At 36.0% G+C, this 20,057-nt stretch overlaps 2 protein-coding genes across 4 annotated transcripts in view; one reads left to right on the forward strand and one right to left on the reverse strand.

Annotated features, from left to right (window-relative positions):
• The window catches only part of mcph1 (microcephalin 1), a 34,273-nt gene that overhangs the window by 2,218 nt on the left and 11,998 nt on the right, over positions 1-20,057 (reverse strand). The window lies entirely within an intron of this gene.
• Positions 6,503-20,038, forward strand: angpt2 (angiopoietin 2). The gene is made up of 9 exons (XM_005811891.3): positions 6,503-7,468; positions 11,093-11,248; positions 12,113-12,225; positions 12,324-12,562; positions 13,260-13,387; positions 13,726-13,827; positions 14,502-14,668; positions 16,260-16,390; positions 18,949-20,038. Exons 1-9 carry the CDS (start codon positions 7,211-7,213, stop codon positions 19,119-19,121), a joined length of 1,467 nt encoding a protein of 488 aa, XP_005811948.2. The 5' UTR covers positions 6,503-7,210; the 3' UTR covers positions 19,122-20,038.

Genomic DNA, 20,057 nt, shown 5'->3' on the forward strand with positions numbered 1-20,057 from the left:
CCAACAAAATCAGAATGAGGCTGCCAAGGGAAGTACAGCAAAGAGAAAATAATCTACTGTATCCATAATTGCTGGGGTCATAAGAAAACTAATTTACAGCACACGCTGCTCAATACCCAACCTTTCAGAAACGGATGATACTAATCTTTAATTTCATGAGCATGACTGGGCAATAATGCTGTGAAAAGGTATTTGGTGTCTGAAGATTTCTTGTGCTTTTACTTACAATCTCCAGATCATCAAACAAATCCTATTATCAGACAAAGATAATCTTAGTTTATGTGAGTAAGGATGTTTTTTCTTTAACAATTTTATGAATAACATAATAGTATTCCCATCTACCATAAGACCTTGTTTCTTGTCTCACCAGTCTACAGAATATTTTCCCAAAGATCCTGGGGATAATCAAGATATTTTATGGTTAATCTGAAAACGGCTTTCTGGTTTCTGGTCAACAGTGATTTTCAAATTGGAACCCCTCCAGACACCATTTTCGTTCAATGTTTTTTTTTATCCTACAGGCCACAGAGTAATTAGGATTTAGTGTAGCTGTTTGAACTGAATTCAAATTTCCAAAAGAGTTTTATTATTCAGTGTTAAGTCATTATGTTAAACTGGCAGGCAACTGCTTTTTAAAAATAAGGCCAAATATGTTAGGGCCACTTTAAAATGTGACCTGCACCTTTTCCAAGTAATGCAGGTATGCTTTTTTAATTAAAGATCATCACCAACTTTTGAAAAAGTTACTAGAACACCAATAGCCTTCTGTTTACTTACGTTATATTGGTGTAAAATATATTTGTACAACCACAAATACGTACAGTTACTTCAATTAAAACCTGTATTCATATCTTGAGCGGCAATTTATATGAATACATTTCCCACTCTGACCTTAAACAGATTTCTAAGATAGGGCAGCCTCCTTTGAGCTATTTTAATGCTGCAGTACTCCCGCTGGCCTGAAGGTGGGTGCTGGAGCTACACCAAAGGGCGTTTCAAGCTTTGAAACCCTCCCGCACTGTAAAACAGTTCATCCATGATGTTACAGGCAAACTTACAGCTTAAGGAAAAGTCAGCACCAGAACACCGCAGTCATAGCGATTAGAAAAATACCTTTGTATGCAAATCATGAATCTTAACTTCTTTACAATCTATGAAAGTTTTAAGTTTTTAACACTAATTAATCCAGTTGAGCTATTTCTGCGACCCTGTTCTAAATGACAGCTCAGCCGGGTCCTGCCAGACTAAACAGGAGCTCTTTGAGGGTCTGTTTGTTTTCAGACTTGCTGAGTGACAAGCTTGGTTCTAAGTAAGGCATGCTCCATATTCAACAAGGGTCGGTTAACAAACTGAAGGGGACAATCTTACACCTTTCTAAGTCAAACACCTGGAAAGAAAGTTATAGAGTTCTGATGTTGTTAGTTTTACCTCATGTCAAGAAATTGGGGGTTACCGAGGCGTTTCAGGGTAGAAAGAATGAGTGTGCAATTGAATATCACTTAAAACCGGAGGAAAAACATATCTTGTGTATATATATAATAAGTAAAGGCCAACACCCAATAGACAGCAATTGTTTTATAATGTTTCCAACATAGATGCTGGCCTGAAATTAAAAAGGGCTTTAACCTTTACAGGAACATTGTCTTCTTTTTCTATGAATGACCATCAAAGCTTGAAAGTTGTTCACTAATAATTTAATCAAACACACCATTTCAGCAAACTCTCAGTGACATTTACTTGCTTTGCTGTAGTCAAAGGCAGTTTAGATTTACATAAATTTCATTTTATAACTGGCTTCCAGTTGCATTAAAAATTCACTTGTAAATTCAGCTGAATGTTAAAATGCCACTTCATTTGTCATGCACTAAAGTTCCTAATTATATTGAAAAAGAACCAACAGTAGCGCTGGCATATTTAATATAAGATTATACACCAATCAGCCAAGGCATTTAAAATAAGTGAATGCATCGCAATGCAGTGACAGAAGGAAAATCCTGGGTGTTTGTATTCATGTGGATGCCACTTTGACCTGTACCACCAACCCCCCATGGCAACGGCACTCCCTGACGATGGTGGTCTCCCCACAGCAGGACAATGGGGCCAATCAAGCCACAGAAATGCCAACAAAGACCTCAAGGCTTTGATCAGTCTAAAAGACTCAACAGATTCTCGTCTGACCAAGTAACCGTGGGATAAACCAAAACAATCCATATTCATAGTGGCCCCACATCAAACCCAACGGGTCTGCTACCCACATCCCTACTTTCAGTGAGTGTATTTAATTACAGCAAGAGTGATTAGTAAGATATGGTACAACTAAGTGGGAGAAACAGAATATGTGATTATGCTGTCACAAAGTGACAGTTTAATCAGTTTAGGACAGATGAAAAAGACTGAACCCTTTAATATTTTGGCTAGTGAATGGAGCAGAGGCAGCATTTAAATTGTTGCTTTACAAATTATCAATAACCTCGTTAGCAAACCATTGCAACTTTTTAGGTTGAGCAATCATAGAGGGAAATGATTATGTAATATTATTCATGTGGCGTGTTTTTCACTCTCAGTCAAACCACATCCAATAATATTGACTCCCTATTAGCTCTGCTTTTTGTTTTGATGGTGGCTAAATGATTCCCTGTTTTCACCAAGTAATGGCCTTAAGTATCCTTTTCCTGTTTGCTGCTGAGTTGTTAGCCTAAGATGGGTTTATGGAGCATTATTTTTCAGCTGGCAATGAATGATTCAAACAGCTGCAGATCATTTATTTGCCTTTTTCTTCTTAGTTTTGGATACAAAAAGAGGGGTAATTTGCTGTGAAATATTTAAAACTGACCATGGAACATTTCACAACTTTCTTGGTACTTTCTTTCACAACCAAAATGTCAAAGTAATTTTCTACAAACTACTCTTAGTTTCTGGTAATTGGTTGCTGTTACAACTCCAGTAAATAGCATGTAGGCTACTTGGTGGTTTTCGTTTAAATGTGTTGGCGATCAGAACCACATCATAGGAAATATGGTGTAATATTGAATGTTTGCTAAAAAGATTGATCTTATTAAATTCAAATAGCTATGAGATTTGAGTATTTAGATTTTGTATGTGGCCTCCACATAAAAAATGGAAGCAGGTCAGTAATTAATTTCACCCTTTCACCAATTCATACCTCCATTTCATTCCTTTCTACTTTCATTTGTACATCAAATAATTCGCCATGATATAGTAATATTTTAACACGGTTTATTATTTTTTATAAATTCTGGAGATATTTTTTCATAAAAAATAGTTCATATTTAATTGATTTCAATTATGTTGTATTGTCTGAGAATTTGTATTAATCTCCATTTCCATTTATTTTGGTTCTGGTTCCCTTTTAGGCATCTTATAAAAAATGCCACGATCTGATATCAAACCAAAACGAGAAAAGAGTAAAATTTTCTGTGCTGTGTGAATGTTACAAGCTGAATGCATTCAAATTATTTAAAGGAGATTAAATGATGCAGAACCCCTTAGAACCATGTCTGTCCTACCACAAAGATTTTGATTCAACTGGTTGCACAAGGCTTTGAGGAATGCAGATATGTAGGTTTTATGGTCTTGCTGTCAGAAGCGAGGACACAGCAGTAAGTTAAAAGCTAATGATTCTTTGTGTCCTTTTTGTAAACCTGATCTGTTTTTTAAATGGGGTTCCATAAGGAAGAGGATATAATTTTCCTATTGTGAAGCATGTAGTTCTCAAGACACTTATTTATATTTCACACTATGACAAAGATGGCATTTTCCTGCATTTTAATCCAATCAAAGAATTATTTTATTAATCCAAAAAGTGAGATTAAATACATTATTTGTATAAATTGTAAATATGTATTTAGAGGTATGAATGAGGAAGAACTTGTTGTGGAAAGCAGGAGTTCAGCTTAGCAGTACAATTAGTAATGTCATCAGCTTGAGGCAAGAAAAGCTTTATTTAATCAAAACTATGATGTTTAAATGGTGTCTTTTAAGGGCAACTATTTGGTGATAACTATATCTTCTGGTATAGTTAAAATATGAATAATGTTTCTAGCTAAAAACTTTCAAAGAGAACAACATGTTTACTCATTTGAAAACCTGATCTGTTCCTCTCTTCAGAAAGAAATAGTTTTAATAAAGTATTTTTTTTAAAGTGTTAAACATCTAAAAAATAATGGCTATCAGGCACTGAAAAAGCTATATGTTTTGATATTTGAAAGGCTGAAGAAGCACATGGATTACAGAGGAAAAACTGTATGAAAAAATTGAAGAGATGAAGGTTCCTAATTGCCTCCTGCTGGTAAATAGTATCTATTGGCAGTCATATGGTATTGTTCCCTTACTGCTGACATAGTAGAATACTGAAAACAAAAATACCACTGTGAATAGGGGTATAAATGCCACCCCCCTGCTGGGAACGAACTGATGCATGGTGAGTACAAAATGTGCCATGCCATTTGTTTTTGGAAAGAAGTAAAAGTAACAAATGGAAAAAAATAACCAGGGATGAAATGACAACTCACTCCTGATGGTAAACAATGAGCTGAAGAACTAATAGAAACTCAATTTCACTGCATGATTGCTACTGTTATAGAAATGGTATCTTAACATTTTTCTGCAACATATCAATATTTCCTTTGGGCTCCTAAAATTAACAGACCTCTTTTTCACATTGAAAACTCCACATCCTTCCCTCAGCAGACCAGTCGATATGTCTGCTGCCATATATTACAGTAACATTAATCTTGGTGGGCACAGCGAGTCAGCAGGCAGACAGCCTGCGCTGCCTTGTAACCATGCAAGGATGAATTGATCTCGACATTGCCCATGTAGTGAAATGCAGTGTTTGCTTGACAGTTCAGCAGATGTTCCCTGTGCTCACAGCATGAGGAAACAGTCTGGCGTGTGGTATGCATAGGATGTGGCCCAGTGATAAATTCAGTGAATGGATAGCCCCTTGAGGTAATGCTGTTAAAATGAATAACTGTTCCTGTTCCCTGCCTCCCATGTGCCGTCAAAAACCATAAAGCAAACTGATACAAAAAAGTGGTGCAAATGAACGTCCCATGACAGTGACTCAGCCAGAACACCTGAACAAAGTTGGTGTTTTTAAAATGACGACAAGTCCTTCCTCTTTAGTAATGCCCCTTAAATATCCCTCATACAGTCAGGGTTACATCAGCTCACTTCCTACAATTCTGCAGAGAGCCAGTCTGAGGCTTTCCTGTCAAAGAATGATTTATGCTGTAGTTGACACTGAAAGGTGGTTAAATTGAACTAATATTTGCATACATCATACACAGTACAGAGGAAATTATGCATTAAGCTGTTTTCTTCTTGAAAAATGTTTGGGCTATAGAAAATGTTGTATTGTATGTGTTGTATTCGTAAGCATCTTTCATGATAGCCATTCCAACAGGTAGTAAAGTAACCTACCATGACATATTTCTGGGAAGCAGTCTTGTAATGCTGCATTTCATTTAGAGAAAAAATCATTTTGGAGCGTATCTGAAACAATTAAGACCACTTTGCTGTAAAGCCTTTTCGAAAAATTTCCACAAAGATCAAATTAAAGTTAGAAACTTCCCAACACATTGTTTCTATGCTAAGAGAAAATGGAACAACTTTCTCAGATATTAAAATAGTCACTTCTTCACCGTTCTCCTATGATGCGAAGACCACTTACATTTTCACAAAGATGGGGGAGATGTAGCAAATTACATTTTTGTCAGAATTCACCAAATGATTACTTCAGGTCGCAGCGGCAGCAGCAACTAAAACGCATTTCACAAATTGCTACATATTCAATTCTTACATTTGACAGAACCTAGATGGGTTTTCTTATTCACATGATACACAAATCATAAAAAGACACGAGACTCAAGTTGGCTTCTGATTTCTCAGAGGGGTAAAGGCTTATTTTTTCTCTCTTTTTTTTGGCATTTGGTCAAACTCAGGTCAGAACAATTTCACAATCTTTGAAACAGACTTGCCAAATTTGGGAGTTTTTATTCTACCTTATAATCTTTTAAGGTACAGAGTGTCAATTTTGAAGACTATCAAATAAAAATGCAAACAGCTGTTTCATTAAAAGCTCTGCTCTGGACTGGTTTAGTCATACTGGGTAAATAAAGTCCTGTCCACAATAATTAAACCAGTCCAGAGCAGAGATGTTAAATCAGGAGATTGCGCTTATCCTTTAGTTTCCCTAACTTGTAGAGTTCCTCGGGGGTTCAACTTCAGTACTTATTTGATATATGAGAGCTTTTGAGCTCATTTTAGAAAATATAATATTTTGTCACATTGCGTCGTGGATGATATCCAGGTCACGTGCAGATTAAATGTAGTAAAAATCTAAAAACCCACTGAAAACATCACTGAAGTGACATAAGAACTTGCCTAAAGTTGAACAATCGTTTAAACTGTTTAGTAGAGCCATGCTGTATTTTTCATTTTAATTTTTTAATCTGTTTATGTATGACAGTTTAGAAGATACACATTTTAGCTCATAGGCATCGCATGATTTTAGCTTGACTTTGAAAACTCTGGTCAGTTTTGGGTTGCTCACATTCGTATTTAAACTAGCTAAGACTCGATGCTTATGATAAAATGAATGCAACCTCTTAAAAGGACAAAGGAAGAAATAAGAGGAAACTAAAGCCTTCCGTTGAATCTCCCATTCAAGCGTCTGGTATGTGTGTTGTAAGCCGGGAAACAATTTTCAATGAATGGGAAGACACTGTTAGCATCAAAGACTGTGCTGAATGTGTGTGGCGGCATCCTGAAAACAACACGTGTGATCTGCAGAGGATATAGTGGAGGATGTGTAGTCTGTGCATCTGCTTCTGTGTGTTTAGTGAGTACTGAAAGGAATCTCCACTTCACATCTTTTCACAGTGACTGGTCACAGTAAAGGGGGGAGTGGTTTAAACTCACAGTTAGTGTTTAGACCACTTTAGCAAGTGGTCGAGGGACTGATGAAAGGTGAGCACATGCAGTCCAGCACCACTGAGGTAAAGACACGCTACCTCAAATTCCTGATTGCTTTCTCTCCACCTACCAAAGAGGTTTTAAAAGGAGTCTGCAGAAACTTCAGAGAGCTGTTTATGTTGGATGCAGCTTGGGAAAGACCTCTAATGAGAGAAGACTAAAAAAAAAAACTAACCAAAATTAATCTCTTCAATTTTTTGAGCAAAGAGTAATGAAGATGCTTAATGTGGATTTACTCATTTTAAGTTTCTGCTTTGGTTTGGGAACGCAGTATGGTGCTGTTGGCAAGAGCCAGTATCAGATACAAAACGGCGCATGTAGCTACACTTTTCTGCTGCCTGAGCAAGAGAACTGCCAAAGCACCTACAACTATCCTGATCAAAAGGATGGACCAATGGACGACGAGTCGGTTCAGAGACTGGAACAACTGGAGATGGGCATGGAGAACAACACACAGTGGCTGCTTAAGGTAAACCTTTTATCACCTTATAATATCACTCTACCAATGACAGCTTTTATATCATTGATTTAGAAATTTCTAAGAAAAAAAAAGATAAAATCTCAGTTATTCAAAAAACACCAATGCTATTTGACAGAAATGTGTAGAAAAACTGTAAAGTGGAAACATCAATGTCAGTCCATAGTATGTGTCTCAAAGTGAAAAACATTTAATGAAAGCCTAAAAAGCTGTTACATATAACCAATTGTGCATTGATTTTGCCCAATTTCCCATGCAAAGTCATATGAATATATAAGATTGAGTGACAAAGATTCAGTACAGGTGCAGAATGCATTTCTGTCTCTGTCTACTAAAGATTTTTTTGTAAAGATAAAGAAAGTGTTTTTCTTCTCTAAATCACTTTAATCTCACTTTCTCATCATGAGATTAAAGAAAAGAAACAAAATGAGCCAAATAGATACAATCAATCTCATGTAAAATAAGTTTTGGTCGACCGCATGAGAACCATCAGACAGCGAAATTCACTCATGCAAACTCAAGTGTTGCCTCACATGTCAAAGCAAGCTCTAACAGTACCTCTTGAGCACTAACAGGGGGCATTTTTCAAAGCACACCATTTCTAAGAAGACTGCTTTGGGCTGATAATGTGTCTATAAAAACTTATCTGTATGTGTATAAGACTACTTCAGAAATGTTTTCAATTGTGCAGGTAGAGTCTGTATATTTCTCCTGGCAACAAAGTGTTATGAACTTAAATTTTATCTCAATATTTAGTGGCAACTGTAGGTATAACAACAAAAATGACAATAACATCTTAAACTTGTTGAGTATTAATTTGCCCCACAAACACAAATGTTGATCCAAAAACAAAGTCTTCCCTGTTATCCAACAGACTATCACAGTGCACCACGAACATTTAGTTAAATTGTACAGCTAAACTGCGTCCAATATTTGCATTAAATCATATGTTGAAATATACAAATTAATAATAGCAAAATTTATTTAAATAAATAAAAAATAATAAAAAGACTGAGAAAAAAATCACAACCATAGCGGTAGTTTCTAAAGTTTGCAAACATAATCAATTAGAGCTTATCATTATGATAAATCACAAATTAATTTAATTCCATACAATAAGAAATGACAATGCATTGGTAACATCTTATCATATTTAGATAAGATAAGATAAGGATAAGATAAATCTTTATTGTCATTGTCACAAGGACAACGAAATTTAAAAAGTGCCATCAGTCAGTGCATATGGTTAAAAACAAAAAATGACTGTCTCACAATTCACACACAATGTAAGAAATAACAAATAACTGGTAAAAAAAAAAAGAAAAAAAAAGTGGCCTAGCAATCAATGTGACTGATAACTTCACCCCTAATTACTTCCAGCATCGAAATCTTGCTCCAGAATGACAAACTGGTGAGGTAGGCTAATCTGTTTTTGAAAAATTAGAAACAGAGAATAAATAAAGAATAAAAGAAAAAATATGTGTCCAAGTAATTATAGTTTTAAAATGACAACCTATTTGAAATTAGATGTTATTTGATCCAAATCCTTTCTCATCCAAAATAATAATAAACTCCACTTATTAACACAGCTTATAAGTAAAAATACTCTGTTCTTCTGTCTGTCTGTTGCAGCAGACAGGAAGTTTCCAGTGGAGAATAGCTTGAAATGTGAAAATCCAGTTTGTCATGTATTTTATTTTGCACAAAAAACATGACAAACTGTTTCAGCCCCATAAGACCCTGAGGAGCAATAAGACAGTAAAGAGCAGCGAATGCTGAATAAATGGATGATGCATTGGGCTCAATTAACTGTAAGTAAAGTGGCTCAACAAGGTTGTGAACCTTTTTCTGGACTGCACTGCTGGATGAATCAATGGCGAGATGAAAGAGAAGCATAAATAACTTCAAACAATTCAGGGTCAACAGAAAGCAGTGTGCCAATGCTAATTTAAACTCATCACCAATCAGTCTATTAATTTGTCCAATGAGCATTCATTCTCCAACAGCAGATGACAGCTAAGACAAAAGAAGTCGACGTTTCTCGTGATTGAGGAACTCCGTCATTCCTCTCTGACGCTTTTCAGGCACTCGGAGTAAACAACTGATTAGATCACGAACTGTCAATCGGATATCCTGCCCACAGTTGAAATAATAACGCTCCACACATCTGTGTGAACCCAAGAACATAAACAAACCAGATACAAAAAAAGGAAGACAAACAAAATCATAAACTGAGTATCTTAGCTGAAGTTCTTCTAAACAGTAATAATGTTTGGGTGTTATTAATGGAAGAGTGGAAGAGAAGCAAAACTTATGCAATCTTGGTGTTGGTGACAAAGGGGACAGCCCTACTGACGCTGGTTTCCAGTTGGACTGTAATGAAGGATGTAACTCCTCACTCAACACTTCCATCCTGTTTACGAGTCGTGTGACCTGATTGCTGCTCAGGAACACACAGCAGGAAATAACTTAATGATTAGTTTCAGTCCAAATCTAGCCTTTCTGTAAGGTAGATAAGAACAAATATGGGAATGTGTGTCGCTACGTCACAACTTTAATTGCTTTGTGGTGTAAAATTGTAATTAAATTAAAGCTCAATGAAACAAAATATGAAATTTTAGTAATATTAGAAAATATATAAGACCATCAACCGACTCAGTTCATTTCACTATAGTTTTTTTTCTACAAGCCATACTATGACAAAAATGTTTAAAACAAGCTGCCTTATTCAAAAGTGTGAAAACCATTAATCTTCCTGCTGCAAAAGTAAGGTATATACCCAAAGGTTCACTCATAAAATCACTGAATTCAGGTGTTCTTTATGATCACCCTCCAGCATCTGACCAGGCAGACTGCATCTACAAACCTTTGTAAGAATTTCCTAACAGGTAAAACATTTTTTCTCACAAGTTAGGCTAAAGTGTAGAAACAAGTGGGGGAGGAGCAGTCCTGTTATTAAACAGATTATTTCAGGACTTTCAGTGGTTTATATTCAAAAGGACTTTAAACTGAAGAAACTGAAGTGGATTTATTTTCTTTAGTTAACCAGAACTACTTCAGCCCTGCATATACAGGTACATCTTAGCAAATGGGAATTTGAGGCTTGTTTATCAAATTAAAAGTACCTTTAACAAATAACCTTTAAGGATGTATTACAAATACTCTTCATTAAGCCTACAGTTCTGTATTAAAATGTTTTCTTCGTGATCTGATGTAAAATTCTAATCTCAAATGTTGTGGAAAATCTTAATTAACAGAACTAAGTGCACCAGCCTAATTTATTTATTAATTTATGTTTGGAAACATAAGTTAATGTAACAAAATAGCTGTTCAATAATATTCGAATTCATTGAAATGCCCTTGTTCTGTGATGCTGGTAAACACAGTATAGAGGAGGACATATTGGGTCCCTGAATTAACTTTTCCCTCTCCTCCAGTAACAGAGGTGGAGCCTTTTCTTCTTCAATTTATATTAAAACACAACAAGCGCGAAGCACCTGTCATGAACCCTGACATCAATAAACAATAAAACTGCAGGTCATGCGGAGAAAGAAAAGATCAATAACTCTTACAAACTGCCTCAAGTTAACCATTTTTTAAAAATCTGTGTTGCAGTTGGAGAACTACATGCAGGACAGCATGAAACATGACATGCTCCAGCTCCAACAGGCTGCCGTACACAACCACACGGTTACGATGATTGAAATTGGGGCAAACCTGCTGAGTCAAACTGCTGAGCAAACAAGGAAACTCACTAATGTGGAAGCGCAGGTGAGGCTGGACCTTCTGTTATTTCCAAACACATGGAAATAACATGCAAGAGGCAAAGCAACATACTATTGTTCACCCTTCCTGTTCTGTGTGAGCAAAATCTCACTTAAGTGCTTTCTGTGACACACTGCGATGAATAATATAGCTTCAGCAGGTTAAAAAATAAGCAATGGAGAAAAACAGGCATGACAAAGTCAGTTTATTATTGTGGCTGCACGTCAATGACCCTGTGTGAGCCAACTGTACAGCATTTCCTGTTATTAGCACACTCGTATTCCCAGAGAAGGGGTCTATCAGTTTGTCACAATCAGACATCCGTCTGTTCAAAGACATCAACAGCTCCAATGGAGACACACAGCCAGGATCCATGTAAACAACCTGCGTTTTGCTGAGTTCAGTTCCTCCAAACTGGGAAATTAGTGGCAAGGTCAACAACCCCCGAGTTTAGTTCAATACATAGGAGTGTGAAAATATGTGGGGTTTCAGTGGTTTGCCCTTGTTTAGGTACGTCTAGAGTATTGCAGTATAGCTGTGCTTTCCTGTGCAGCTTTTCCATTTTGCAATGGAAAAGTCAGTTATTAGTTCAATCTAGAGGTGCAAACAGGACCTTGTGTTCAACTTGATAATCTAATGGAAAATACAGCTAAATTTGCTGATTTAGTCATCAATGTTATCACACTTGCATTTACTAATTTGTTGTTTACGGTATACCAACAGTGTCAGTGCTTCTTTACAATGACACACCACATGTTTTTGAGTTCAGAGCTAAACATATATTACTTCAATTACTGAAGGTCTATTTTGATTTTGATTTTATTGAAATGAAACAGGCTGTTAAAGTATGCCTTGTTACTTTGGCACTAGGTAATCCATCATACAACTCGACTTGAGCGCCAACTTCTTGAAAACTCCCACAACTTGGAAAAACAACTTATAGTCCAGTCAAATGAAATCAGCAAACTGAATGATAAAAACAGGTAAGGAAATGCAATGAAAAGCTAAATTGTTGCCAACAAATTGTTGGATTAAGAGAAGACAGAATGGCTCTTTACACTGCCTTTTATCCCCTCTTTAGCCTTCTAGAGAAAAAAGTGACAGAGATCGAGAAGCAGAGGCAAGTGGAGCAAAAAACACTTCGAGAAGAAAAGGAGCAGCTTCAGTCGCTAATACTGAGGCAGACGGCCATCATCGGGGAACTGGAGCAGCAGCTGCTCAAAGTTTCCTCCAACAACTCTGTTTTACACCATCAACAGCAGGAGCTATTGGACACAGTGAACAGCCTAGTACAGATATTATCTACCGGTTCTGTTCAAGGTGAGTCGTAACACCCAGGTGGATCTTTAAGAAATGGGTACTGCTTCAATCAGAACAAGTAGGGATCTTTCAATTTTCTCCCACACGGCACACATTTACTTATTCAGGTGTTGTAATTGTACAGCAATTTCCATATGTATTTGGAAAAGGTATGAGGAAAACTTTCAAACAAAATTGTCTTTAATTTCACAGACGAAAACAACAACAACAAAGGTCTTTCTCCAACAGCAACTTTTGGATATTTCTTCACTAATTTTAGCATCCTCCTCAACATATGTCATGCAAAGATAAACTTGGGTCCTCATCTAGTCTCGTTTCTCATTTCCACTTGTTTTGAAAACATTTTTGTGTGGCTGTAGGTATAGTTGGATTCGAGAAAGTAGCTAATTTCTTGTAGACAATTTGCCTTCCTGATACAGAGACATAAAATATTTGAAAGGCCTATAAAAGTATATTTGTTTTAACATAATATATGCTGTTTTTGTTTGTTTTTTGTGAGGAAATTGTGCTTCATTCACAGAAACTACACTAATTTATTCACCAAAATTTAGAACTAGGAAACAACATGTTTTGTTCATTTATTTTACAGACTAATGAAATTATACATATCTGAAACTAATACAATTACTAGCTACAAATTGCATCTAAATTCTCTTCAAACATATCCTGATAAAATAACAGAATATGTGTTTTGCAGAACCCAAAATTGCCATGATGCAAGACACTCCAACGACATACATGGACTGTGCTGCTGTCTATAAGTCAGGAAACATCAAAAGTGGCGTCTACACTCTCACAATCCCTAACACCACTACAGAGGTGAAGGTAAAGTGTCTCCAATTTATTGTCTAACTATATCTAGGGTGAATGTGTGTATGAGAATCAAAAAGAAAGAAAAAAAACGCAGTATAGATATTACCAAAAATTCACAGGCCTTCTACATTGTTGAGCTTGGGTAGATAATGTTCAGAGACTTCTCAGGATATGCAATCTTAAACAAAAACTGTGATCTCCTTAGAAACTTTTAAATTCTTTCCCCAGAACAGCGTCTTGATTGAACACAAACTAGGTGGCACCATCGCATTAAAAATAAGCATCACGTTCTAACTTTCAGGGCCATTTTTGAACCTTCAATCACAGCACTGTTTTCTTTGTGTCTGAAGGCTTTCTGTGACATGGAGACAGAAGGAGGCGGCTGGACGGTACTACAAAAACGCTTCGAGGGCCATGTTGACTTTCACCGTACGTGGCAGGAGTACAAAAAGGTAGAGGCAATCAAGAAGAAATTCTTTACACAGAAAAAACATTACCTCGGTTACAGTTTTCACTCCAAATCTACATACCAGCAGCCTGAATTAGTCTGGGTCATTGACCATTTTCCCAACTTGGCTTAGTCTGCATAGTCAGTCTGAGGTGTTTCCTGAACTCTATTCAAAGAGAAAAACCAAGATGTGCATGGGAGTTGAGTACAGGCTCCCTGCATTTTGAAGTCATAATAATGTCAGCAATTTGCCATCATTAAAGGAGCCATCTCAAACACAGTGTATTTATTATTTCAGTCAGCACGTCTAAAACTGTGCTGATGATACGCCATCATCAAAGAGTATGGATGAACCTTAAGCGTAGCGTGTAGTGCTGATGACTCAAAATGGAAGAGAAATGAGCCAACAAGATGCTGAAAAGATCCATAACCCCTAAATGCAGTCATTACAAAACCATGCTCATTTATTCCCTCTGACACTGAAAGGTTGTATTGGTGGAGAAGATCAGTGTCTGTTTTGTTTTGATAAAATATGTTAGTAGGAGGGGGGAGACTTTCAGTTTTATAGCAAAAAAAATAGGGAGTAGCACTCTGCTGGCTTTGCTAACGAGGAAAAAGGGTGAATATTGCCATGAGCTTATTGATGGAGTTTAATTAGATTTCTTTGTGTCTTTTCAGGGATTTGGAGAACCGTCAGGTGAATACTGGCTGGGAAATGAATTTGTCTCCAGACTGACAATTCAACAATCATACAAATTAAGAGTCCAGCTGAGCGACTGGGAAGGAAACTCTGCTTTCTCTCAATATGATCAGTTCTCTCTGGATGGCGAAGCACAAAATTACAGGTTTGTTCGAGCACTTCAGCAAAATTGTTCACACATGCCATTTTGATTAAGTAAAAATAATTAAAGCTCACAAAATTCTGCTTAATATGAAAAAGAAGTCAGTGTATAGTCTTACAACAGTGCTTTTGAAGTGTATTATCTGAAGTTAACGAGTATAAAAACAGAATACTAAAGACAATTCACCATCAAAGAGTGCTATGGAAGTTCATCATAAAAGCTCACTCTTTGCAATTATTCTGAATAATTTTTTTTGGTCAACATTCAGACAATTCAAAATATTACAGAAGTAATTTTGATCAAACAAATTAAATGTGCACCACCTTGAACAACATTAAAATCAAGAACTCTTTCCAGCACTACAGGTAGGCCCAGGCTGGTTCATGGTATGAAGATATACAAAACTTAAAAAAAAAAAAAAAAGAAGTTTTGACAGCTTCGAAAGACATAGACTTTTTAATAAAATGCTAGTGAAAGAGCCAGAGAACTGGAGTTTTCTAAAACTAATCTAAAAGAAGCGGAATACAATTTTTACTTCCCTAATTAAAGACAGCTTCTTCTTTTTAAACTTATTTCTGATTGTGTAAAACAGTGTGGAAACGAAAGCTCTACCCATCACTCCTATTAAGGCAACATTGATTTAAAACTACAGTTGACGAGCAATGTACGTACAGCAGACTGGCTACCTGTGCAAATACCCAGAAAAAATATTTAGCTAATTGTCAATTTGTACAGCTTCAGGTATTCTATAAAGAGCCGAACGGCAAGAAGGTTAATTATGATCCACAAGAGTCACCTGGAAACTCAGTGGGTATTTGTTCTATATTTTTACTTACTCTATGTATCAAAATAAAAAAACACACAATAACGTTTTAGAACTAGAGCTGCAAAATCTTAGAGAAACATTTTATTTTTATTTTTAAATTTGTAAGCAGATTCTCAAGCAGTACCACCAGGGTATTTTTAATCACCATCATGTCCCTAGCTATCAGCATTTCTGCATAAATGATCATATGCAATTTTATTAAATCAACTTCTAAAGTAAATACATAAAACCTTTACACCTCGTAGGCAAAACATGCCATAGTAATTTTTAAAAAAAGAGGTTCTCCACACTGACATACTGGCATTAGCCCAAAGAAAATCTAATAAACCAGGTCAGTGTTTGAAAAATAGGAAGCACATAAAATGTCCTTTTCTGACATTCAGTCTGAAGATTTGGCAATAACAAAACCTTCATATCCAAATGTGGGCTGGGAAAAGGTTTCTTCCTGTGAAATTAACAGAGAGTATTCCTATTTAACAACGTATTTATTCTTTAATGTTACTCTTAAAGCTGGTGGCTCAATAAGGATAAACTGCAAAACAGCAAACAAAAAACATTTCCATAACATCAAAACATTGCTTATGAAAACTAATCAAACAAGTAATTAAAGAAATGATAAAAACTAATAATAGTTTAGTTTTTATGTGTTATACCCAACCAATTTCTGGAAGAAAAAAAGAACTATAAGGACTAAGTATTGCCTTTTGAGGAACGGTAATCACAGTCTTTCTCCTCCTCTTCCTCCATTTTTTCTTCTCCTTTCTACAGGATACACCTTAAAGGCTACAGTGGAACTGCAGGCAAAATAAGCAGCATTGGGCAGCCAGGAAGTGATTTTAGTACAAAGGATGCAGACAATGACAAATGTGTTTGCAAGTGCTCACAACTGACAACAGGAGGTAAGAAATACATTCTGTAAACACTTTATGTGCTTGAGTAATTCTGCAACCGAAAAAGATATATAAATGCGTTGATAAGAAAACAATTCCAAGAACAAAAATCCTGGCACTAGCCCCAAGGTCTTCAAGGACATTTTAAAGGCCGCTGTACCTTTCATGGCTGTGTCAAGGAGCACAATTAGCTCAGGCTTAATCACCAATCTGCTCATTGGGGAATTCAACATTGACAATAGCTGACATTAACAGCCTGGGAACAGAGCTTTTCCCTCTCTCCTCCAGCAGCTTAAAAAACCCTTCACAATTCCCCTGAAAGTGACTCAACTTTTCTTTATCTGAAACCGGGACTGCCAAGAGAAGTTCAGAATGATAAAAACCGTAACCTCATCTCCTTTTCTACTATGAGGGTTCAAAGGCACATTGAAAAACAGTCACGACTGGGTGGGACTGAATCAGAAAAGGAAAAAAAAAAAAAGAAGAAAAAGTAATCTGTGAGTACAAAACTGAATGAAAAGAAAATACACAAAAAGTTTAATGTCTCAAATTTGTATGGAAAATGGGTAGAAATGCCTCCAATTTTTTATATACACAAAAACAAATAAAGAATATCAGAAACAAACATGTACTAGTTGTTCTGGAGGGAAATATGAATATTCTCTGAAAAATGTTATAGCAAACCTCATCGGTATGAACTACGGAAAAATCCTGTAATTATTGTAGTCTGATAAAAGCTGCATAATGAAAAAGAAGTGCAAGGGTGGATTTAATAAGGATATAATTATGTAGAATGCTCCTCATCAGTATCAGTAAGTGTATAATAATCAACTCCCACAAGCCTAATATAGCCAGACCTCTGGCTGAGCTATCACTCATCAAGTTGCATTGTCAATAATACTTGAAAAAGTGGAAAAAAATACAACAACTTTTTAATCTGAACAATTTCTAATGACTGAGATTAAACACTATTTAATAGATAGCCTGATTGTGACTTAATTGCATTCGTTACTGTTGAAAAAACAGCATTCTGTTATTTCTGGGTATAAAGTAAACCTGTATCTAAGTTACAAGGAGGCTACTTAGATTTTATTTATAGGTATGTAAATTATAACTTTGTTTCATGCATAAATTAGTATATGTTTATGTTTTATGAAGGTGTTCCAAGTCTTAAATATTTTTTAATATACTACATGGCTGGTATTGCTTCCAAAGGTCACAAATGGTTTTTCATCTTCAAGGAATCGGTTTTATGAAGTGAACCTCTGCAAAAATCCTCAGCTTCTAAAAGGTTAATATCTTACCTGAAGGAGATGAATCTCTTGGCATCTTAGTATAAATTCAGATTAATTGGTTTCTGAGTCTCAAAACAATATCTGCCATGTCACAAAAATGGCATAGCAGTTTCCCCCCTGCAAACCACAGTAACTGTCTTAAATAAAAGTAGTGGTAGAAAAGGTCAAAATATTACAGCAGTTCATTTTGACCTTACCTTTTTTAAGGTAGTTACTAAGTCGGAAAATATATATATATTTTTGTTTTATAAATTGTGTCCTCAGTACATGCTAGACGCAGGAGTATCATCGCTGGTGGACCAGGTGCAACCTTCTCCATTTTCTGTGTAAATAACACAGAAAATTTAAACAGTCTTTATTTAAACAGTCAGCTTCTGTTTAAATAAAGGCATCATAGAAACACTGATGACATTAGAAGGTTCATTACTAGAGTCAGCAAAAACTGCTAGGGCATTTAGAGATTGGAGTTGTTTTAAAAGTGTGGTATTATTCATTTTCTAGGCACATAATGCCATTTCATACCACAATCGAGTAAGTATGTTACTCTCAGTTGCTATAAAAATGCATTATATATATATATAACATGATTTCAAAAAATTTGACTTGGGCCTCTGTCTCTTTAAGCTCCTACTCTTTCCAACACTCCGTTTTCATCAGGTCATCAGAACAGTGCTGTTCATTATGCCGTTTACAACCATTCTTATGAGCGGTGCAGTGAAAAGCAGTTCCTATGATGAGCTCAGCGGACTCTCTGTTCCACCAGATGTTTACCATTTACTGCTGCCACTAGTATGGAGGAACTGAGTGTGGGAGGCACGGGGGAGGGCAGTTCTATGAGGCTGCAGCTCGGCTGCAGCTCCGGGGAGGAGCTTTGTGGAAATAAGCAGGACTTTGTGAGAGCAAGCGTTTAGGCACCTCCAGCCCCAAATGGTTGCCATGGGAGATTCAAATATGCATGAAAGAAGCTAAAAAAAAGTTGATTTTACAGAAGACTCCCACTTTCAGACAGTAGAAGTTCACTTTAGTTTTTGCCTCTTTGGACCAAGCTTTGGCCTTCAATTCCAACAAGTACAGATATATACTAAATGAATAAGCTGAGGAGTAGTTTACTGTAGGTAAGATATTCCCTGCTAAAGTCCTCTTGAAAAATGAAAAGTTGAAAACTACTAAACTATTCCTTTAATCACATAAGTAGTCATGGTGATAGAAAAAGTAGAAGTTAAAACACAATTCAGTTGTATATATTAATATTAATGCGTTCTGATGTTCCAGGCTGGTGGTTTGATGCCTGCGGCCCATCCAATTTGAATGGGATGTATTACCAAAACGGCCAGAACTCCAACCGCTTCAATGGAATCAAATGGTACTACTGGAAAGGATCAGGATACTCACTGAAGTCGACTACCATGATGATCAGACCGACAGACTTCTCAGCCTTGCTTTGAGCCCATGTTCATTAAATGAAGCGTTTCAAAAGTGTTGCCCAGAAAACACCAGTGCCAAAAGTAAAGGTTCAAGTGGAAGCCAAAGTACTTCATAAATATGTCTCTTCGTACATACATTTCTCCTTATTTATGTCTTTATAAATTTGATCTCAAGGGTTTGTGCACATTAAAAATGCTGACAGCTTAGACAAAGCATTTATATTCTCTAAATGCCATCGTAAAAGTTCAACACAAAGATAAATACTTCAGCACAATTTCAGTATTTGTCAGACTGTGATCAGAATACCAGCAGGTGATATTGTATAGATAGGCCATGGTACAAGATAAATAACTGGCTCAAAGCGTTTTTTTAAATATATTCCAGATATTTTTATGATTTAAATGTTAAAACCACAAGAATGTTTTTTCTACAAATTTTTTTTTGTTGTTTTGTTCAGAATGTATGTACATTTGATGTTTAATTTATATGTTCATGTTAGGGATAATATTTATGTCTACTATACAAATAGAGGAAATCTGAGTGTTAGATCTGAGTTTCTTAATTATGACTGTGCAAACAAACTCAAAAATTATATATTTTAATATATTCTGCCAGAACTAAAATACAAGCAGGATGATTATGTTTTTGCATTAGAAAGGTATTTTGAAATAATTATTTTTGTTTTGATGGAGCTTAAATTGTTAACACTGGCTTTGCAGGTTTATTAGAAATGCCTTAGAAGCCTTTTTGTTACTTAAGCTGAATACCATCAACTAGTGAGGACTCAAGTTTTCTTTGTGTTAGCTGACCACATCTCTTTACTGCTTCAACAGGAACATTTTCTACATTGTTTAGCAAAAATGTTTTTTTTAGGTTTCTCAAGTGCAACATAAACAATAAATCTAAACGGATCAAAATCTGTGTAATGTTCCTTTGTATAAACAAACCAAGCATCT

The sequence above is a fragment of the Xiphophorus maculatus genome, chromosome 22 (assembly GCF_002775205.1).
Source record: "Xiphophorus maculatus strain JP 163 A chromosome 22, X_maculatus-5.0-male, whole genome shotgun sequence".
NCBI classification, from domain to species: Eukaryota; Metazoa; Chordata; class Actinopteri; order Cyprinodontiformes; family Poeciliidae; genus Xiphophorus; species Xiphophorus maculatus.